Source organism: Cryptotermes secundus, unplaced genomic scaffold (genome assembly GCF_002891405.2).
Source record: "Cryptotermes secundus unplaced genomic scaffold, Csec_1.0 scaffold1799, whole genome shotgun sequence".
Taxonomy (NCBI): domain Eukaryota; kingdom Metazoa; phylum Arthropoda; class Insecta; order Blattodea; family Kalotermitidae; genus Cryptotermes; species Cryptotermes secundus.
The window spans coordinates 665,750-686,001 of NW_019721788.1; the positions used below are offsets into that span (position 1 = coordinate 665,750).

The following is a 20,252-nucleotide window of genomic DNA, read 5'->3' on the forward strand; positions in this document are numbered from 1 at the left end:
ATTAAGCTTTATTGTAACACGAAAACTGAACAGACATACTCAGGATCATAGAAATTTTACGCTGCAGAATTTTACTATAAGATACTCGTCCAAACTGTTCAGTCTCTATTTAAAAATATAAAGCCAGTTGCCAGTTGCACCCGACCATAGCCGACAGCAGTTGGGATCGAGCCCGATCAAGCCAAAAATGTGATTGTCCCGTGAACTTAAGTGGAAAAAAATTAAAAATTGAAACAAGGAAATATACAAAAATTAAAATCACTGTAATACGGAACGCTAATATATTCTAGATGCACTCTAAATGTTTCATTAATTAATTACGCACAAATGTATTCTTAATTTGTTACCCTAGCAATGACGATAACTATTTTAGGATCTTCGTCACCCTACTTCTCCACTCCCTGCCTCTCACCTTGGATGCGTTTCGGCTGTTTGCGCGCAATGCATGATACCCGCAACGTGTGACGTAACAGCAAGCTTGGGTCAGTGGTCAGAGGGGTGTGGGGATACGAAGGTATGGAACGAAGTGTTGCGATTTCGATTTTGTGTTCGCGTGACAAATGTATACCCTTCATATCATCAGAGGTTTAAAGTATAAGAATGTTTATTTATACAAGCAATGAAGGATGAATCCAGTCTAAATAAATCAACGCTGTCAATAATGTTTTTTTATAATTTACGTAGTCATATCTTAGTGCCTGAATTTTTTCTTAGAACTTATAATGTAAATAAATACTGCGAGACCAACATGTGTTAATTGTGGGTAAGTGCGGAAAAGATTAATTTTGCTGTCCCTTTTGTGATTTACGGATTTATAAATGTACGTAACAGCGGTGTTTTCTTTATTACTCGATGAGTACATGTAATGTCAAAATCCTGACTTCACCGGTAATTTAATTTAATTTAATTTAAATAATAATTTAATTTAATAAGAAGTGGAATTCATAAAAATACCGAACTTGTTAGACTGTGAAGATTTTAAAGTTCTTCCTACTGTTTTATGTTTTTAATGGGAGTGACTTAAGAATCTTAATTATATGCTTGTGTGTGAACGAAACAGGGTTTGTAAGTAAACTGTGATACCTCTGAATTATATTTGACGCATAAAATTGCAAAACTAAGTTTTTATCAGTCCACCTTTGAGACGACGAAGGGGGTAAATTAATCTGTATAAAGTTATCGTTGTCAAGTTAGGTTATGGTATGCTAGATTAAGTCAGGAGAGTTTAATGATGATTTATTTGGCGTATGTACATTCCATTATGTCGTATGGAATAATATTTTGGGGCAATTCTATTCATAGTAATTTAATTTTCAAAATCCAAAAACGAATAGTGAGAATTATTATGAACGCAAGAAATAAGGTCTCTTGTCATCTAGTGTTCAGGCACTTAAATATTCTGCCCTTATATTCTCAATATATATTTTCTGTATCAATTTTTGGTGTTAAGAATTTAGATATATTTAAATTTAATTCTGCTATACACAGCATTAACTCCAGACAAGGTTTTGACTTACATTTTCCAAGTAATAAATTAGCTAAAGTGCAGAAGGGTGTAAATTATTCAGGAATTAGGATATTCAATAATCTACCACAAGGCATCAGGAATCTATTAAATGATATTACTAAATTCAAAGAGACTCTAAAAGAGTTTCTTCTTGCTGGTTCATTTTTACTTTAAATGAATATTATGAATGGAACACAAGGGGTGATCTTGGTTCTTATAAATAGTATCTAAAATTAACCTTGACAAGTCCTATTAACTAACTAAAAATATATAAATAATCATCTACTTTAGATCTGCATACATACCAACTGTGACTTTTATTTATTTTAACATACAATCTCTTGTTTTATGAATTTATTTATTTATTTATGAATGTATTTATTACCATAATAATTTTTTAGTACACTTCTGAGAGAAGTTATTTATTCCATTTATTGTTCATGCATGTTAGATGTTTTTATAGTTTTTCTTTTGATGTGTGAGTTATGTAACATACGTTATTTGATATTGTATTGTTTATTGATAATATCCATTGTTTTTATAAACTGGACGAATTTTATAAGATAAATGGTTAATATGTTTTCATCTAGTATTTAAGTCTTGTTGTAGTCACATTTTATTATGTTTAGTGACTGAGTTGTCTATGTTTTATATTATGTTATTTTTGACTTGTTCCAGTGATTGGTTGGAGCATTTGTTCTGATTTTTGACGTATTCTATATCTAGTGGTGTGTTAACTTGCTTCTCGCCCTGCGATTGGATCTACTTGAATATAAGAATAAATAAATTAATTAATTAACAATATTTTTTTGGCAGTTGAATTGATGTTGATTGGATACGTAAAACTTTTAACGATACTAATCACAAAAAGAAAGATCAAATATTGTTGTATTTGCTGTTCTGAGTATGTTTTTATTAGGCACATTTTCTTACCAGTTTGATTAGTCATTGAACAGTGATGTTGTAACCATCAAGGTTACTCTGTATGAGGTTCTCACAGCAGTGACCGCGGTGACTATGAAAAGTACTATACTGTATACATTGTATTTTTGTTCCTGGCGGTTTTACATTTTCTTTTTATTAAATAAGAATTGTAGTCTTAATTTTTCTTTAACTGTTGTATCCCACTGTTTGTTATACCTTAGTCATGTCCTTTTTTACTGTGTCATTTTCCTTAATCTGAGTTATAGAGAATGGTTGAATGAAAGGTATTGAAAATAATGTAATATTAAGAAATCATGACCCAGTGTTAACTTTGCGTCAAATCCTGACTGGGAAATTAATTAGCAAAAAGGCCAAGCGCTAAGTTATTCATATTTGTTCACAAGAGGTTGGAGGGATGAATAATTGAACGTTGTGTTTATGCATATCAGATATGTTTTATATCTGAGTGTGAGAACCTTTTGTGGAATAATTGATTTATGCATGGCTATAATCATTGGCCAGTCACTTACCTCATTTGAAAGTGTAATCCTTTCCGTTCTGTGTTTTATTTCAAACCAAAGTTATCCTCAGAATGTATATTTTCTTAACAAGTAGTTGAACAACAGAAGAAGGTGGAAGAGGTTTGTTTTCATTGGCACTATAAAACATTAACTACATTAGTACTTATTGCATGTTACAAATTGAATGGAAAGTTTATTTATTTGTTGTTTGAAGTATATTATTGTTGTTTACACATTAAATGCAGTTTGATTGTAACATTAAATTTAAACTCCATTGCAAAGGTAAGACCACAGTAATGCATATGTGTTTTCAACGTCACTGAGTGTTCAGGTTGTGGTCCGTGAATTGTGATAACCATGTTACATACCCTTTATTTGTGTGTCCTAGTGTTGTTCCTCTCCCCCATTCCTTCTTCTCCATCCTTTATGTCCAGACAGTTCAGATAAACATTTTTTTTTATTTACTGCTAGTGGGGTGGGACTAAGTCCCTTATACTGCAGCCACTTCTGGCCTATTGTACCAGCCCCAGATGATAGTTGAGGGTGATTGTGGAGCAATTGGTGGAATGAAGATTGGCAAGGAAACCGAAGTACTCAGAGAAAATCTGCCCCAGCGCCACTTTGTCCACCACAAATCCCACTTGATGAGACCCGGGATTGAACCCAGGCCGCTGTGATGGGCAGCTAGCGACTAACTGCTTGAGCTATGGCGCAGCCTTTAGATAAACATTACTCAAAGGCTTTTATAGTTACAGAAGATGTGGAAGTGTACACACGTGTTATCAAGTGATATGTCAGGGTTATTTGATGATTAATGCTATTTATCAGACAACGTGAGTAACTGCTTCCTCTTGAAGCATAAGCGCACAGCAGTCAAAACTGGCTTTTGTGTATAAGATTCCATGCAAACAATATTGGTTGTAAAAACAAAATATATCAGTGGTAGTGTTGAAAGGGTTAATTCTGTTGATCTAATCTAGGCTACAAATATGCCTGATGGATGTAGAACCAGTCACAGACAAGTAACTAAAATACACAAGCTATGAAAATACGCATAGGTCAGATCAAACAATAAACCAAACTGTTTATCTTCCTACTTTAACATTAAACATAACAACATCTTAATTTAATATTTTAAGAAATCAGAAACACTGCATGTAACTGCTCTCTCTCAAGCTCCATGATTCCTAAATATGTGGTGTGTTCCATATATAATGCCTCCAATTTTTTTGTGTTAATATGTAACGTCTGAGCTTAATGTTGGTGGTCTTGTAGTAAAGGTTGAACCTTCCCGCCAATGTACTGTTAATTTGGTTGTCGTGCGACAGATAGCGACAGCAGAGCAGTCTACCAAAATGACCTCTGACATAGAAGTGAGTATGAAAGAGAAATGTGTTATTGAATTTCTCACTGCTGAACAAATTGTACCCATTGACATCCATCAACACTTACTAAAGGTGTACGGAGACAATACAGTGGATGTCAGCACAGTGATTCGGTGGGTAGTGCGTTTCAACAGTGGCGAAAGTGAAGTACACGACAAGCCATGGGCATCCCTGCTCAGCTGCCACTCCTCACAATGAACAGCGCCTCATCCAAACAGATCAGCAGATAATGACCAGGGACTGTCAATTCTGAATGCTACAAGACGACGCTGACTAAGCTGAAAGCCCGTATTTCCCGAGTCAGGCCAGAGAAGCAGACAACCTTTTGCTTGCAACACGATAACGCTAGACCCCATACCAGTTTGGCGACCACCGCGCACATTGCAAAGTTTGGCTGGACTGTCTTACCACATCCACCTTATAGCCCCGATTTAGCACCTTCAGACTTCCATCTCTTTGGGCCTATGAAAGACGGACTACGTGGGCAACATTTTCCAGACAACGATGCTAGCCTCTGCTGGCTCAGACTTTTACGGGCGCGGCATACAGGCTGTTGTTCATTGATGGCAAAAGTGCATTACGAATGGTGGTGATTATGTGGAAATATAACTGTAAGTAGCTGAAATCTTGCTCTATTTAACTGCGTTATTATGATTTCTATATCTGTTGTAGTTTTCTTAAAAAAATAGGAGGCATTATATATGGAACGCACTTAGTACCTCCAGCATAAATGTGAAATGTATGTTTGAGCCTGTAGTCTCTACTGGTTATGCATCCAGATGAATGTTTTATGAAGTTAAATATTAATTCTCTTTAATTTTTAGTATTTCTATTATATTATTCAGAAAGTAGAATCTTCACGCTGAAGATGGAAGCAGTATATTCCTCTGAAATGTTGGTACTGGTACCTGCCTACCAGGCTACATGGTGTAAGAACACGAAAGACCACAATATGTATCTTCATAGATGTAAGAACTCAAATCTTATATTTCACATTAATACTTCATTTTCAGCTTTACAGATAATGATTGCAGAAGAATAGTGGAATATTGTGGCTTAGGCGCTTCTTGAGAAGATGACCACAGGTTTGCGTCATATTGCAACTGAACCATCCAGTCTGAGTAATAAATACTTCAATATGGACAAGAAACGAAGTCCTTTGCCTTGTAACAAGATTAAATCTGCCACAGGGGTAGCATCTGATTCTGTAAGTAGACTAGCAGCTTATGTGCAAAGAGTTTACTCTGTTGCTTAACTTATTACATACCTGTATAATTTTAATCTAGGCTGAAAACATTTCTTTTTCATTATGAAGGGATGTGCTTATGAACAGTCATTCATTCATTCATTCATTCATTCATTCATTCATTGTTGGAGGAGGTGGGTTTCCCAAGCACTTAGACCAGTTATTGGTCCATTGTGCATCCTCCTTTAATTTCTACTGTCTCCATACCCTACCGGTACTGGTGCCCGTTATCAGCCCCTTTCTGCCAGCGAGGTCAGCCCTCTACTGGCAGTGGTATCTGATAATTAGTCCCTTTCTGTCAGCGAGGTCAGTCCTCACCTGGCAGTGGTACCTAATACTTTCCCCATCTACCGGAAGCATTGGAAACTACTTGGGTGGGAAAATTTGCCTAATTTAGCTCAGAGGTCTCCTAGAGACATGAGGTTCTTTTACATGCTGTAAATCTATGACATGGGACCCACGGCTTAAAGTCCCTCCTGGAGGACTTGTTCCCTGAATTTTTTCCGCTCTTAAAAATTCCATGACCTCCACCGGGTTTGAACCCACATACCATGAGTCATGAGGTGGGAATGTTACCCCTAGACTACGGAGGCTGCTATGTTCCTATGAACATACCAATTAATTTGCTGCTTATTTTCATGTTGTATATAATGTTTCACTTACATGAGTCAGAATTGTTGGTCGGTTGGTCCTTTGGTCGGTCTGTCGGTCCTTCGTTCCATAGTGCCTCCAGATATAGCCTTTTAAGATCTTTCTGGCTTTGTGCACATATTCAAGGGCATTGATTCTATTTATGAGGTTGGGGTGTCCACAGGGCAGATGTTGTTACTTCTAGTGATAGGGCTGTCATGAAAATGATGGTCAGCAGAAGGAATTTACAGCCTAATCTTTAACATCTGAAGTGCACATATCGCTACACAGAAAGGTGCAGTCATCATAGCCAAAGTACAAATATTCGTGCATTCGGGCATTTAAATGCCACTGGCAGGAGGGTGCACACACACTGCTAGTAGAAGTGCATGCACAGCTCTAAATAATTATTTTATATGTAATAAAATTCAATGTACATACCTTTTTTGTTATCTTNGTGTTTGGTTTCAAGCGTAGAAAGGACAAAATTTTTTGCAGCTTCAATGAAAGTGCTTGGGAGTTTTGTATGAAAAAAAAAATTATCTCCAGTCTCTACTGAGTTCCCATACTTCCCCTTTTCTTTCCCTCTAGGCAGGCAACAGAGCCGAATATCTGAAGAGTGTAGCAAAATTGTGAACTTTACAAACAGGAGAACAAAATAAGGTTTTCAGTTGTTCCAGATGTTTTACAACACCAGAGACAGTTGAAATATGTCAGTTGTCACAAGAAGGAATGATTTTATAATGCAGAACTACTTTGTAAAGAAGCGGGGAACTCTTTTGTACAGTACACATAAAAAAGTATAACTGCATATTTTGCCTAAACATTTTCAAATCTTACGTTATACTATGTGACATTATGTTCTTTGGTGATAAGGTTAATTCCATTCCTTTGTCATGCAAAGTGTATTAGATAGAGTATTTTTAATAAAGTGCTTAAAATTATTTGAAGCACCAAACAGCAACAGCCGAAGAGCAGTGGGCATTTAAACGCTCAACAGCAGCAGGCATTTAAACAAACTCTATCCAGCTCACCGTACAGCCATTTAAACAGTCTGGCAGTTAAAGGTTAAAGTGGGCTCTGAACCATGGGTGCGGGCTGAAATATAGTTGTTGGTAATGGTGAAGATTTCAGGCTGTGCTGAAAAATCCTCATGCAGATGGAACCAGGGATTGTAGTCAGAACCCTCTGAATGAGAGTCCATTGTTATGGCCCAAGTTTCATTGTGATGTACCTGAAGTGGTATTTTCCACACTAGTATGCAACCAGTTATCTCTCTTTTCACAGAAACAGTGTTGCTTCAAGATGGCTGCCTTGTAACTCACCACTAAATGGGATGTTGTAGGTTAATTAAATTTACTTGGTATTAGGTGATCTCAACTCCCTCTGTGGTCTAGTGGTCAGAGTTCCTAGCTACAGATCCAGAGGTCCTCGGTTCGATTCCGTGTGCTACCAGATTTTCTTAGAAGTAGTGGGTCTGGAATGGGGTCTACTCAGCCTTGTGAGGATAATTGTAGAGTTATTTCAAGTAAATAGCGGGTCAAATCTAGAAAACTGAGATTAACGCCCATGGGGATCTGTTGTGCTAACCACGCGACACTCTGTATCTGCTAAAGTTGGCACTAACTTCGCTGACAAGCGGCGGCTGCTCAGTCGATATAGTTCGCTTGTAGACTACAGGCCATGGAGTTCTTTTTTTTAATAGGTGATCTCTGAGTGGTGGGTCATGTGGGTATCTTGATGCTGGTAGGGTGAGAACTGTCTCAAATATACCAGTCAGGATGGTAGTGAAGGCTGGAGGGATTTGTGGGAAGGATATGACACTGATTTATGTCACACAACATACAGCATTACACAGGTCGCAGTTATTATTCACTTTCATAATTTACTTGAATATGCAAATGTTCTGCATTCTATACTTTCACCTAGTAATGTTATATGGATAAGCTGAGGTGGATGTTGGGTAATTGAGTTAATGATCTCAATGAATTTTTCCTTAATTAATTGAATGTATGAAGAAGAAAACTTGTGATATGAAAGACACGGTTTTATAGCTTGTGATTTGTGATGAAAGTTGTTATTCTAAAGCTGCAGTCAAAAATATGTGTTTTTCTTGGCTGTGAGCTGATTTGTTACTCACCTGAGTTTATACAGAATTTAGAGCCTCTGGTTGGCATTGATGTGTCATGAGTACAGGCAAATAACCACCCAGTTGGGACTGTGGAATACCATTGCTAGAATAAAACTGAAATTTGCCTAAGACAACACTAGCCTACTGACATCAGATCATCATTTCTCTGTACATGATGCCTGACAAGGCTAAATGCTCTGATTTCCAGTCTGTCAGGATCAGAAGTGCAGAAGCTTCCACTTGCTGGTCTCCCATCAGATACATGGGTATTCCTTCTCCCAATCTGATGTCATAACAATCTTCATCTGTTATTTCAGTACAACTGTACTTGCCAGATCTGGATTAATGTGGATCAAGATCCAGATTCTTTCAGCACTTTAAGTTATCAGAACCTGGAATTGAAATTAGACTGCTGGGCCACAGATAGTAGTATAAAATAAATTGGAATGAATTAGACATAACCTTTGTAATAGACCCCTTCGTTTATTTATTTTTTTGTTTTTCTTTGATTTGTTTTGCATGGGTGTGAAACATAGTGTCCATCATTAAGGGAAGAACGTAGACTGCGGGTATTTGAGAACAGGGTGCTGAGGAGAATATTTGAACCTAAGAGGGATGAAATTGTAGGAGGCTGGAGAAAACTGCGTAATGAGGGGCTTCATAACTCTTTGCCAAATATAATTAGAATGACCAAGTCAGAGAGGTTGAAATGGGCAGGGCATGTACCATGCGCGGGAGAGAAGCAGAATGCATGTAGGATTTTGGTGGGAAAACCAGAGAGAAAATGACCACCAGGAAGACCTAGATGGTAGGTGGGAGGATAATATTACAATGGATCTAAGAGAAATGGGTTGATGTGGTATGGGCTAGATTGATCTGGCTCTGGATAAGGACCAGTGGAGGGCTCTCATGAATATGGTAATGACCTTATGTTTCCATAAAATGTTGGGAAATTTTTGAGTAGCAGAGCAACTGGTGTCTTTTCAAGAAAGTCTCAACTTCACAGAGTTGGTCGGTCGGTCGGTCAGTCAGTCAACCCAAACTGACAGAATTTCTGAAATGTATTCACAGAGGGATTATTCTGAAGTGAGGCCCAGCCAAGTAGGAGAAACCACAATTTGTGTCAGTATTCAGTAGTTCTCACCCTGTGGTTAGCTATGGCTGGCCCATATAAAGGGACTGTATCTGTGAAATGACAGTAGAAATGGAAATATGCAGAGATTCAGAAGAGAAAATATTCATTGATGACAAGTATGGCAATTTGCCATGCCATCAGTAGCCCTCCTCTAATTCTGAAGACAACAGAGATGAGGGGGAGAGGTGCCAAAAAGTGGCATATGGCTCACCAGGAGCAACAGAAATGTATGTGCCGCTCTGCCATTCACATATACAGCAGCTGGAGTTGCAATCCTGAATATTGCATGCAGTTTCACATTTTTAGAACTGCTGCAACTCTTATGTATAAGTATTTTGCTGATGATGCTTTTTTAAGAAGCCAGCAGTTGCTGTCACAGTATTACACTGCTGAAAGTGAAGGCAACCCAGCATGTAATGGAGAAATGTTCCTCAATCAATTCTAAAGATGGACCATGTCCAGCATGATACGTGTATATCGAAGCAGCCCCGGTCTAGGAAACCAGTGTGTTCCCATGTCATGTGGTGTAGTAGATTTTTTACATCCTCACATTTCAGCATTATGAAAATGAAATGCTCCCCAGAGAAGCAAAACATATTAAGACACCTTGGAAAATGAGAAAAGTTTTTAATTATTTAAATGCAGAAGCTTCTGAAGTAGACATTCCTTGCGATAGATGAAGCAGTCTTAAAATTCTAAGGCAAGATGGTTTGCTGCCAGTGTATTCCAAAAAACAAAGAAACAAAAACTACAAATTAGCTGACCCACTAGCATAAATCTCTGACATGAAGTCAATGCAGTCAATAACAGAAACTGATTTTCATTGTCTTGTTATAAGTGTAATCAGAAAAGATGGAGTTCTGTGTAGAGCTTGTAAAATCTGCTTTCCTATAGCACTCACTAGTCGTCCTAGAAATCTCATTCTGGTAACATATATAGATAATATAAGTTTATAAACCAACATTGAAATTTAGATGCAGACTCTACCTTCGTGTTCATTTCACCAGCATATTGGGATCTGAGTGGTCAGTTACCACATTTCCTGGTGTAAGACTTACTTTTCCATTAAAATGGCCCCAAAAATTGTAGTGGGTCTTGTACATCAATGTAATTAAGAAAACGTTTATAATTTATCCTTCCTAAATCATCATGCATACTGTACACAAAGAAATATGGCAGATTCTTTTGTTGTACATTATGATATTTTTGTGAGGTTTTGAACCATGTGCATGTGTAAGGTATAAGGTAATTTTGTCAATTCAGAATAATTGACTGAATTACAAAAATCTTTATCATCTTTATCTTCAAAACTTTTCCAAAACAGATTATATTAAATTCACAACAAAAAATTCCTATGAACAGGACAATTATATTAATATTGAAATGGCAACAAGAAAATTTCTGAGTCATGTTATATAAAGTTTTTAGGAAATAATATCATAAAAACACTATCATGGAAGAGATAATACTGCCTGTTATGCACTTAGAACTGTTAAGCCATATGTGAATCAGGAAACATTGTTGATGGTCTATTATGCCTGTTTCCATTCTATTATGCATTATGGTATTATATTTTGGGGGAAATTCTTCATATGCAATTAACATTTTTCATGTACAGAAGAGGGCACTTAGAATAATGACAGGTATTAGTAATAGAAACTCTTGTAGACAGTTATTTAAACCATTAAGAATTCTCCCACTTCCATCTCAGTATATTTATTCTTTATTGTGTTTTGTGGTTGATAACATGGATTCATACCAATTTATGTCAGATATACATAACAGAAATACAAGACGGTTACAATCTTAATCTTTATCAACCCTGAGCTTATCTATCACTATATCGGAAGGGAACTTGCTATATGGGTATGAAGGTGTTTAATAATCTTCCTTTATACTTAAAGAAATTATACAATAATTGTAAAGGTTTTAAATCTGCTTTGAAGGATTTTTGTGTTGCTATTCATTTTATACATTGGAAGAATATTTTGACTTTGAATATGATGAGGTATCATTTCTTTGTAATAGGTGATTAATCATGTATAGTTTTTGATATTAGGTTTTCAGTATTATTTTTGTGCTCATGAATGTGATTATATTGTGTAGTGTTACTTGGCTATATGTACATTTTTACTGTTTTCTTCTTCTTTTTTTATATTGGTTATGACAGTTTCCACATCTTTGTGCTTTGTATGGAAATGTGGAAATAAAGGTATATGAGAATGAGAACATCAGTTTATGTTGAAAATAGTGTTAAATCTTTGTTTATGGATGAATAATGCTTGATTCTTATTTGTGAGAAATAACTAGTTCTATCATATAGCATTGAATTATTCCTCAGGATTTTGCCTTTATTTGAAGACATAAAATAATAAGAGGTCATTACATATGAATTTTCTTTTCATAAATTAATCTTTGAGCTTTACCCTGCCTTCTTCCATCTTCCTAGTTAGTGGCTCTGTCTTGATGTTCACCACTTGGTTGTGATCATTAGGAAGGCAGTTTGGAGAGCAACAGTCTGTCTGCTGAGTCAAATAATGAGCACCTCCCAAAAACACCACCAAAGGACAATGCAGGTAAGTTTCTTATCTATGTGATTGGAACATGCACTGTTCTGATCATGGGATTTGGTAATTAAAACATTTCTTCAAAACAGTGTTAACCGTTAAACGAGTATGCATGTACAGTTTATATATGTAAAGTTAAGCTGATGAACCTTTTTAGTATGTTGATTGCTAGAAGAATTCTACACCATAAGAAACTCAAAGCTATCCCTGTAACAGTCCTTGGAGGCCAATAGAGTTATGAGATGTCGAGTTTCCCACATTTTCTAGATAGTGCATAATTTAATTAATACATTTACTATTTTTTATTGTTGCTTAATTGTCATTTATATCATATAGCATTTGAAATTGGGTAGTATCTGTCATTTTACATTGTTCATATGCAGTAGTGATAGTAAATTGTGTTTCACACTCTGTGGTATGCAGCTTCAAGTCTCATTTATAGTCTGGTTTCAGAAAGAAAAATGTCTTATGGAGCAGTCAGGTCTGTATGTGTTTTGGAACGTTTTTCTTTATGTGTCTGAAGTTTATTTTTGAATGAGCAAATGTGCACATTCATTCACGTATTTGTGCCATTTGCTAAAATCTTTTGATCCTCTTGGGCTGTTGTCACCATAATTGCTACTGACATCATGCCATTATCTAGAACCCTGATGCAGTACTTCAGAATGTCCACATTTTACAAATTCTGCGATATGACATTGGAAAATAATGAAAATAAACAGGAGAAACAGAAACCAGCCTCTGTAATTATGGGCACAGAATATATGGATCATTTTTGTGTAATTGATATTTTCCTGCAGTGAATTTCAATTCACATCCCCCATATATGATGGCATTTTGTGTTCTCATGTGAAGTATCACAACACATTCAGTGACATTCCAGTTTTGTAAATTTCAGAAACTAATTCTCTGCAGTATCTTAACTGGAAAACAGTATTTTACAGACATGGTAAATATATACAGTATTCAGTTATCAGTGCGGTCTGTGGGTCAGTAGTACTCTCTCTCTATATGGTTAATGCAGAAATGTGGAGCAGGACAAAGCCCACCAGTGCAGTCAGGGCATCATATCTTTACTCCTCTCTTTGGCATCTGTTATTGCAGACAGCACATAATTTTGTTAGTTCCTGTCTTGTTGCTGGGATCAGATCACAGAAAGATGTGAAAACATATGGGCAGTTCTGATGGACTTCTAATGCCCACTACAGGACAATGCTTGCTGTACTCAGTCAGCTTTTGACTAGCTCACAAAGAAACACTGGCCATTTCTTCTTTCCTCCTAGCTTTCTCTGCATATGGTAGGCATTTGGTGCATACTTGACCATTAGGTGACATTACTTTTATACAGTATTTCTTAAACTGATTTCTGATCATGGCATCGATCTACATATTGTGACAGAATGATCAGTTGCTAGGCAGCTGGTCGCTAAACACATGCTTGTGGTAACGAATACACAGGCAACAACAGGTGAACTACCATTTCTATGCAACGGCAGTGCAAAGACACTGCTATAACAATACAGGACTTGCTAGGAAACGGTGCTTTCTGTAGCTCATTAGCTTCTTTCTTTCACAATGCAAATTCAGTGTTTCGGTGGAAGGTGAAATATGAGTGCTGGAATATTTAAATTAAGAAAGATAAGACCTAGGAGAATGGACATGAGGTTCGCTCAGGGCAGTGGTAGAAGAAATCTTAAAATATAAGTTAGATTTAGTGAGAGTACAGGAAGTCAGATGGGATGGAGGTGGCGTAGAACTAGCAGACGAATATACATTTTTTTTATAGAAAGGGGAATGAAAATCATGAATTAGATACAGGTTTTTTTTTTTTGTACATAAGAGAATCACATCAGCAGTTAAGAGGGTAGAGTTCATTAGTGATAGGATATCATATATAATACTAAAAGATCAATGGTGTGATATCATCATTATGAATCTTCACACCCCAACAGAAGATAAAATTGATGCCATAAAGGACAGGTTCTATGAAGAACTAGAATATGTATTTGATAAATTCCCAAAGCACCCTATCAAAATTTTATTAGGAGATTTCAATGCCAAAGTAGGGAGGGAAGGCATTTTCAGACCAACGATTGGGAATGAGAGTTTGCATGAAATTAGTAATGATAATGGAGTTAGAGCAGTAAACTTTGCCACATTGAAAAATCTTACTGTCAAAAGTACAATGTTCCCGCATCATAACATCCATAAATTTACTTGGACATCTCCTGATGCGAAGGTACACAATCAAATAGACCATATTTTGATAGATAGGTAGATAGGAGACAGCACTCAAGAATACTTGATGTTCGATCATTCAGGGCAGCAGATTGTGATACTGACCACTACCTGGTGGTGGCAAAGAGCAAACAAACAACACACAGAGTTCATATGGAGAGGTTCAGTCTCAAGAAATTAAATGAGGTAGAGGGGAAATGAGCAGTATTGTTTTGAAATCTGAAATAGGCTCACAGCTTTGGAAAACTTAAGACACTGAGCTGGATGTTAATAAAGCTTGTGAAACCATTAGAGAGAATATAAAAATTTCTTCCAAGGAGAGTCTAGGCTATTATGAACTGAAAAAGCATAAGCCATGGTCAGATGAAGGATGCTCAGAATTATTAGACCAAAGAAAGCAAGCCAATTTGCAATGGTTACAGGATCCAAGCAAAATAAATGGGGATAACCTGAACTATATAAGACATGAAACCTGCTGGCATTTCAGGAACAAAAAGAGGCAATATCTGAAAGACAAAATTGATGAGCTTGCAATGAATAGTAAGAACAAGAACATAGAGACCTGTATAGAGGAATAAATGACTTTATGAGGGGTTACCAGTCTTGCAGTAACTTAATGAAGGATGAGAATTGTGATCTGCTTGCAGATTCCCACAACATTTTGAATAGGTGGAAGAAATACTTCTCTCAGTTATTGAATGTACATAGGGTCAGTGATGTTAGGCAGATGAAAATCCATACAGCTGAGCCATTAGTACCTGATCCTAGCCCTTTTGAGGTTGAAAGTGCTATTGCAAAATTGAAATGGTATAACATGCCAGGTAGTGATAAAATTCCAGCAGAACTTATTCAAGCAGGAGGCGAAATATTACGTTCTAAGATCCACAATCTAATTACTTCTATTTGGCATAAGGAAAAATTGCCTGATCAGTGGAAGGAGTCTATTATTGTACCAGTTCACAAGGAGGGTGATAAAACTGACTGTAGTAATTATCGGGGGATATTGCTGCTATCAACTTCATACAAAATTTTATCCAATATTCTTCTCTCAAGGTTAAGTCCATACATAGATGAAATTATTGGGGATCATCAGTGTTGGTTTTGATGTAACAGATCAACTGCAGATCAGATCTTTTGCATTCATCAGATATTGGAAAAAAAAAATGGGAGTGCACTGAGACAGTACATCAACTATTCATAGACTTCAAGAAAGCCTATGATTCAGTTAGGAGGGAAGTATTGTACAATATTCTGATAGAGTTTGGGATACCCATGAAACTGATTAGGCTGATTAAAATGTGTTTAAATGTATATTAAAGTCCATATACTCGTAGGTAAACATTTGTCTGATAAATTTCCTATAAAGAATGGTCTAAAACAAGGAGATGCTCTATCACCACTCCTTTTCAACTTTGCTTTAGAATATGCCATTAGGAAGGTCCACGAAAACCAGGTGGGACTAAAATTAAATGGGACACATTAGCTGTTGGTCAGTGCCAATGATATGAATCTACTGGGTGATAATATAGATACTGTAAAGAAAAACACACAGACTTTAAATGACACAAGTAAGGAGGTTGTTCTAGAAGTAAACACAGAGAAAACTAAGTATATGTTGCTGTCTCATCACCAAAATGCAGGGCAAATTCGTGACATAATGATAGGTAACAGATGTTTTGAAAATGTGGCACAGTTCAGATATTTGGCAACGACAATAACAAATCAAAACCTGATTCAGGAGGAAATTAAGAGGAGACTGAACTCGGGTAATGCTTGCTACCATTCAGTCCAAAACCTTTTGTCTTCTCGTCTGCTGTTCAAAAAATTAGAATATACGTAACTTTAATTTTTCCAGTGATTCTGTAAGGGTGTGAAACTTGGTCTTGGATATTAAGGGAGGAACATAGACTGAGAGTGTTTGAGAACAGAATGTTGAGCATATTTGGACTGAAGAGAGATGAAGTGACAAGAGGTTGAAGGAAACTGCATAATGAGGAGCTTCATAACTTGTACTCTTCTCGAAGTATAATTAGAATGATCAGGTCAAGGGGGATGAGGTGGGCAAGGCATGTAGCATGAATGGGGGCATCAAGGAATGCATATAGGATATTGGTGAGAAAGCCAGAAGGAATGAGACCACTGGGAAGACCAAGGCATAGGTGGGTGGACTATTAAAATGGATCTTGGAGAGATGGGATGGGCTCTGGCTCAGGATAGAGACCAGTGGAGTGGTCTTCTGAACACGGTAATGAACCTTTGGTTTCCATAAAATGCTGGGAAATTCTTGAGTAGCTGCAGAATTGGCGGCTCCTCAAGAATGGTTCAGCTCCATGAGTAAATAAATAAGTAATACTAAGGGGATCTACATTTCTTGCAGTCTTCGGCCTCCTGAGTCCCATCTTACACTGAATGGACGAAACATTCCCTTTCTAAATAGTATAAAGTATCTTGGTATAACCTTTGATAAGAAAGTTAAATGGAGATTGCACATAGAAATGATCAGAGCCAAGGCCTTCAGAACATTTATTAGAATATGTAAGATTTGAGGCTTTCACGGCGGTGACTATGAAGAAAGCAGTCTTCTGGGATTTGGCACCGTGTATATGTACTTATACTTTTTCTTCAACCCTGAAGATGGGGGCGATACGTTCCTCCGAAACGTCGGTTAACGCCACATATACACGGTGCCAAATCCCAGAAGACTGCTTTCTTCATTTATTAGAATAGTTTCCCCATTCAAAAGTGAACGATTAAGCACTAACATTAAATTGACCCTCCACAGAATACTCATTAGAAGTATACTGACTTACGTTTGCCCCACCTGGGTGTTTGCAGCAGAGAACCATCTACTGAAATTGCAGTGCCTGCTAAACAAAGTTCTCTGCACCATTGGAAATTTTCCAAGGTGCACACTGATTTGCATTTTGCACATGGCTTTCAACCTTCCATATATATATATATTATTGTGTAACAAAATTATGCAGGCAACAAGCAGAAGTCAAACAAAATTATGAAAATGCAAATGTTCGCAACATTGGACAAGGCAAACCCCGACACAGGAAATATAAGATGCTTAAACTTGATTGCGGTCAAGCATGTGACCATTCGAATGACTAAACTGCCGTTGTAGCAGGAGCTATTAAGGATAAAGCATTATCTGCTATACTGAGCCCAGACTGACAGAGGCCTTTTATATATTGTACATACATTTAATAACATACAAAATGTAAATTGTACATACTGACAACAGACTTATTACTGCTGACTGTGACTCTGGCAAATGACAGACCCATTCTCTCATCAGAGAGACCACCCCATATCAAAAAGCCTGCAACTGTCTTACAGTAATAAAGATCTGGTCTGAAGCCCCAGATGGATGCTTTATTCCAAGACAGACTGGTCAACTGACCGTCGGTTGTAACATAAATTTGACTTGAAAGTTCAGTTGAGTGAGAGATTCTTCAGACAGACTTCATTCAGAAGGAAATCGATGTTTGAGCTGTTATAATTGACTCTAATTGTAAAGAAGTGCCAGTAAACCGAATACATAACAATATAGTTGTTAGCCAAATAAACATGTTCCATTTTTTGTTACAGCTGCAGCTTTCATAACTTCTGTAACTTTCTCTGTGCACAGGCTGATGTGGAAAATCAAAAAGCTTTTGCAAATTAAAACTCTTCATGAAGATATTTTTGCATTTCTGTTCTTATGGATTGATTCATACAGTTATTTTATGGGTTTACAGATTTTTCCTAGAATCCACATTCACCTGCAGGTTGCAGTTTTCCCACTCCTGCTTTAGTATTCCATGTCATTGCCATTTATGACATACAAAATAACCTAGTAACTGTTAGGATAGAAATGACAGAGTCAGCAAGCCAAATTACATAACAGGAAAAATGTTATGTAATTACAAAATACATTATATAAATGAAATAAAATAAAATATATCAAAACTAATTGTAAATAACATACCCCATGCTGGACAGTGTTGTCATACCCACTTAAAAGGTTAAGTTATGCACATGAATATGCAGATACATGTACTTTTTCTGTATTTTAACATATGTATAACATTCTGATTGGGAAAATATTACTGCCAGTGGTTGATCTGTTGGCAAGAAACCGTATTAAAATCTGTGTATATGATGGTGGATCATAAAATTCTGGGACTGATTTTTATATGTGCATGTAATGAACTTGAAGCCATTCCTTTTAATATGTTAATCAAATTCATCTCCTTAAAAATAGTCTTCTCGTGGGTGAAACTGATGGTTGTGGTAGCCATGTCACAAGTTGAAGCAGTACTCTTGCGGGGTACTGTTCATTTTGCTTCTCACACTTTGAATGATCTCTGGTGCTCCCGAAATCTCTTTAACTTCTGAATACTTTCCAATCTGGGAAACGGAAAGCCACTAGGTGCTGAATCCAGTAAATAAAATTAGTGAGAAACCAGTTGAATGTTGTGCATGATGAAGAATTTCTTTGTGGAAAGCTCTGAGCATGGTACATTGTTGTGAAGTAACATATATGAACCCAGCTTCTTCTTTAAGCCTGTTTCTGTCAGATTGCATGTTTTAGGTATTTTAAGACATCCAAGTAAAAATACTCACCTGTCATTACACTTTTTTTCACAAACGTGATGTATTGTGTCCATAGTGCTTTATGATGATAGGTGTGTATTGTCTCTGGCTGATACTGCCTTTCCCATGCCCCTTAGGAAGCATGTCAGATGTTCAGCAGGACTGAGAGCTTCTTGTCCAATTGCAGATTCAATAAGAATTTTGCAGATTTGCACTATGATCTTTCCAGGTTTCACACAGAATTTGATGCATGTGTGTGTTCTATAATGTTGGCTTTTTCAGAATTGGACCACTGTGTTTTACTCCAACTGGTGCAAAGCGTTAGCTTCACTTTCAGCTGAGATGAAGTCAGAAACAATTGTGAACAACATCTGTTATTTATTTCCTATAATACTTGAGAGAGACTGGGTACAATGATATCAGTCTTGGAATTTTATGCTCATCCTTCTTGTAATATATGATACCTTACCATTGCAATGTTAAATGTGACTTTACATGTCAATATGAGGAAACTCTTCATACTGCACTAGAGAAGGTTGTTATGTCCAGTTTAACTATTAGAAAACAAGCAGCACTAGAGACGACTAGGTGATTTACATGTCTGCATGACGATAAGCAATATGACAGACAGTAATACAATTTTTTAGATTCAGTTTCTTCAACAGGTGTTATTTATAGACACTCTAATATGTGTTTCAAAAATGTATTTAGTACGTTATCCATAAACAAGGACATGACTAATCCAAATTTTCTTTGGTTTGTGGAAGGAGCTAATAACTTTGCCTGATTTTTCAGCATATAAGCGAGGTGCCAAACGTAGATCAGAATGGGAGATCTTAGAAGGTCTGAAAGATGGGCAAAGGTTTGACAAGAAACCAGACGTCTATACTGGTTATCTGCACAAGAAAAGGAAATGGCCACTTAAGGGCTGGCACAAAGTAAGTTAAAGTAACACCCAAAGAACCATTACTGTCATTTCCTTGATACTAAACTTAATTATAACTCACAATTGTAGTTTTGTAGTGGAAAGAAGATAATGTGGACGTGCAAATATTCAGCTGTTGTGACCTGAGAAACGTGGACTTTTAGAGCATATTTAATGTTGCTTAGATATTCACATATAGACATAAGTTGGTATAGACTTCTGTTAACCCGTTGCCGTGGTTCGACGTGTATGTTTCGTCAGGGATTTAAATCGTCTGGGGGGGTTCGACGTGTATGTTTCGTCCAGCTGCACACCTACGTTATAACGCCCATAATAATTGATGGTTTTGCTGTAGATTGTTAGATTTTTCGCTGGCCTGTTGTCAGTAGAACAGAGTATAAATAAGACACGACTTTATCTGCGCCAAGTCATCGTTACATATGCCTGTCTTGCAGCAAA

General features: G+C 36.8%; 1 protein-coding gene across 3 annotated transcripts in view; it reads left to right on the forward strand.

The window, feature by feature from the left end:
- The window catches only part of LOC111875812 (oxysterol-binding protein-related protein 6), an 85,694-nt gene continuing 65,442 nt past the window's right edge, over positions 1 to 20,252 (forward strand). For 2 of the 3 annotated variants that reach the window (XM_023872354.2, XM_023872355.2), the window contains exons 1-4: positions 1 to 763; positions 5,351 to 5,544; positions 11,974 to 12,055; positions 19,664 to 19,806. In XM_023872354.2, coding sequence (XP_023728122.1) covers positions 5,413 to 5,544; positions 11,974 to 12,055; positions 19,664 to 19,806 — 357 coding nt within the window. In that variant the 5' untranslated portion in view covers positions 1 to 763; positions 5,351 to 5,412. The remainder of the gene's footprint in view (positions 764 to 5,350; positions 5,545 to 11,973; positions 12,056 to 19,663; positions 19,807 to 20,252) is intronic. The other variant, XM_033750232.1, reaches the window with a different exon arrangement.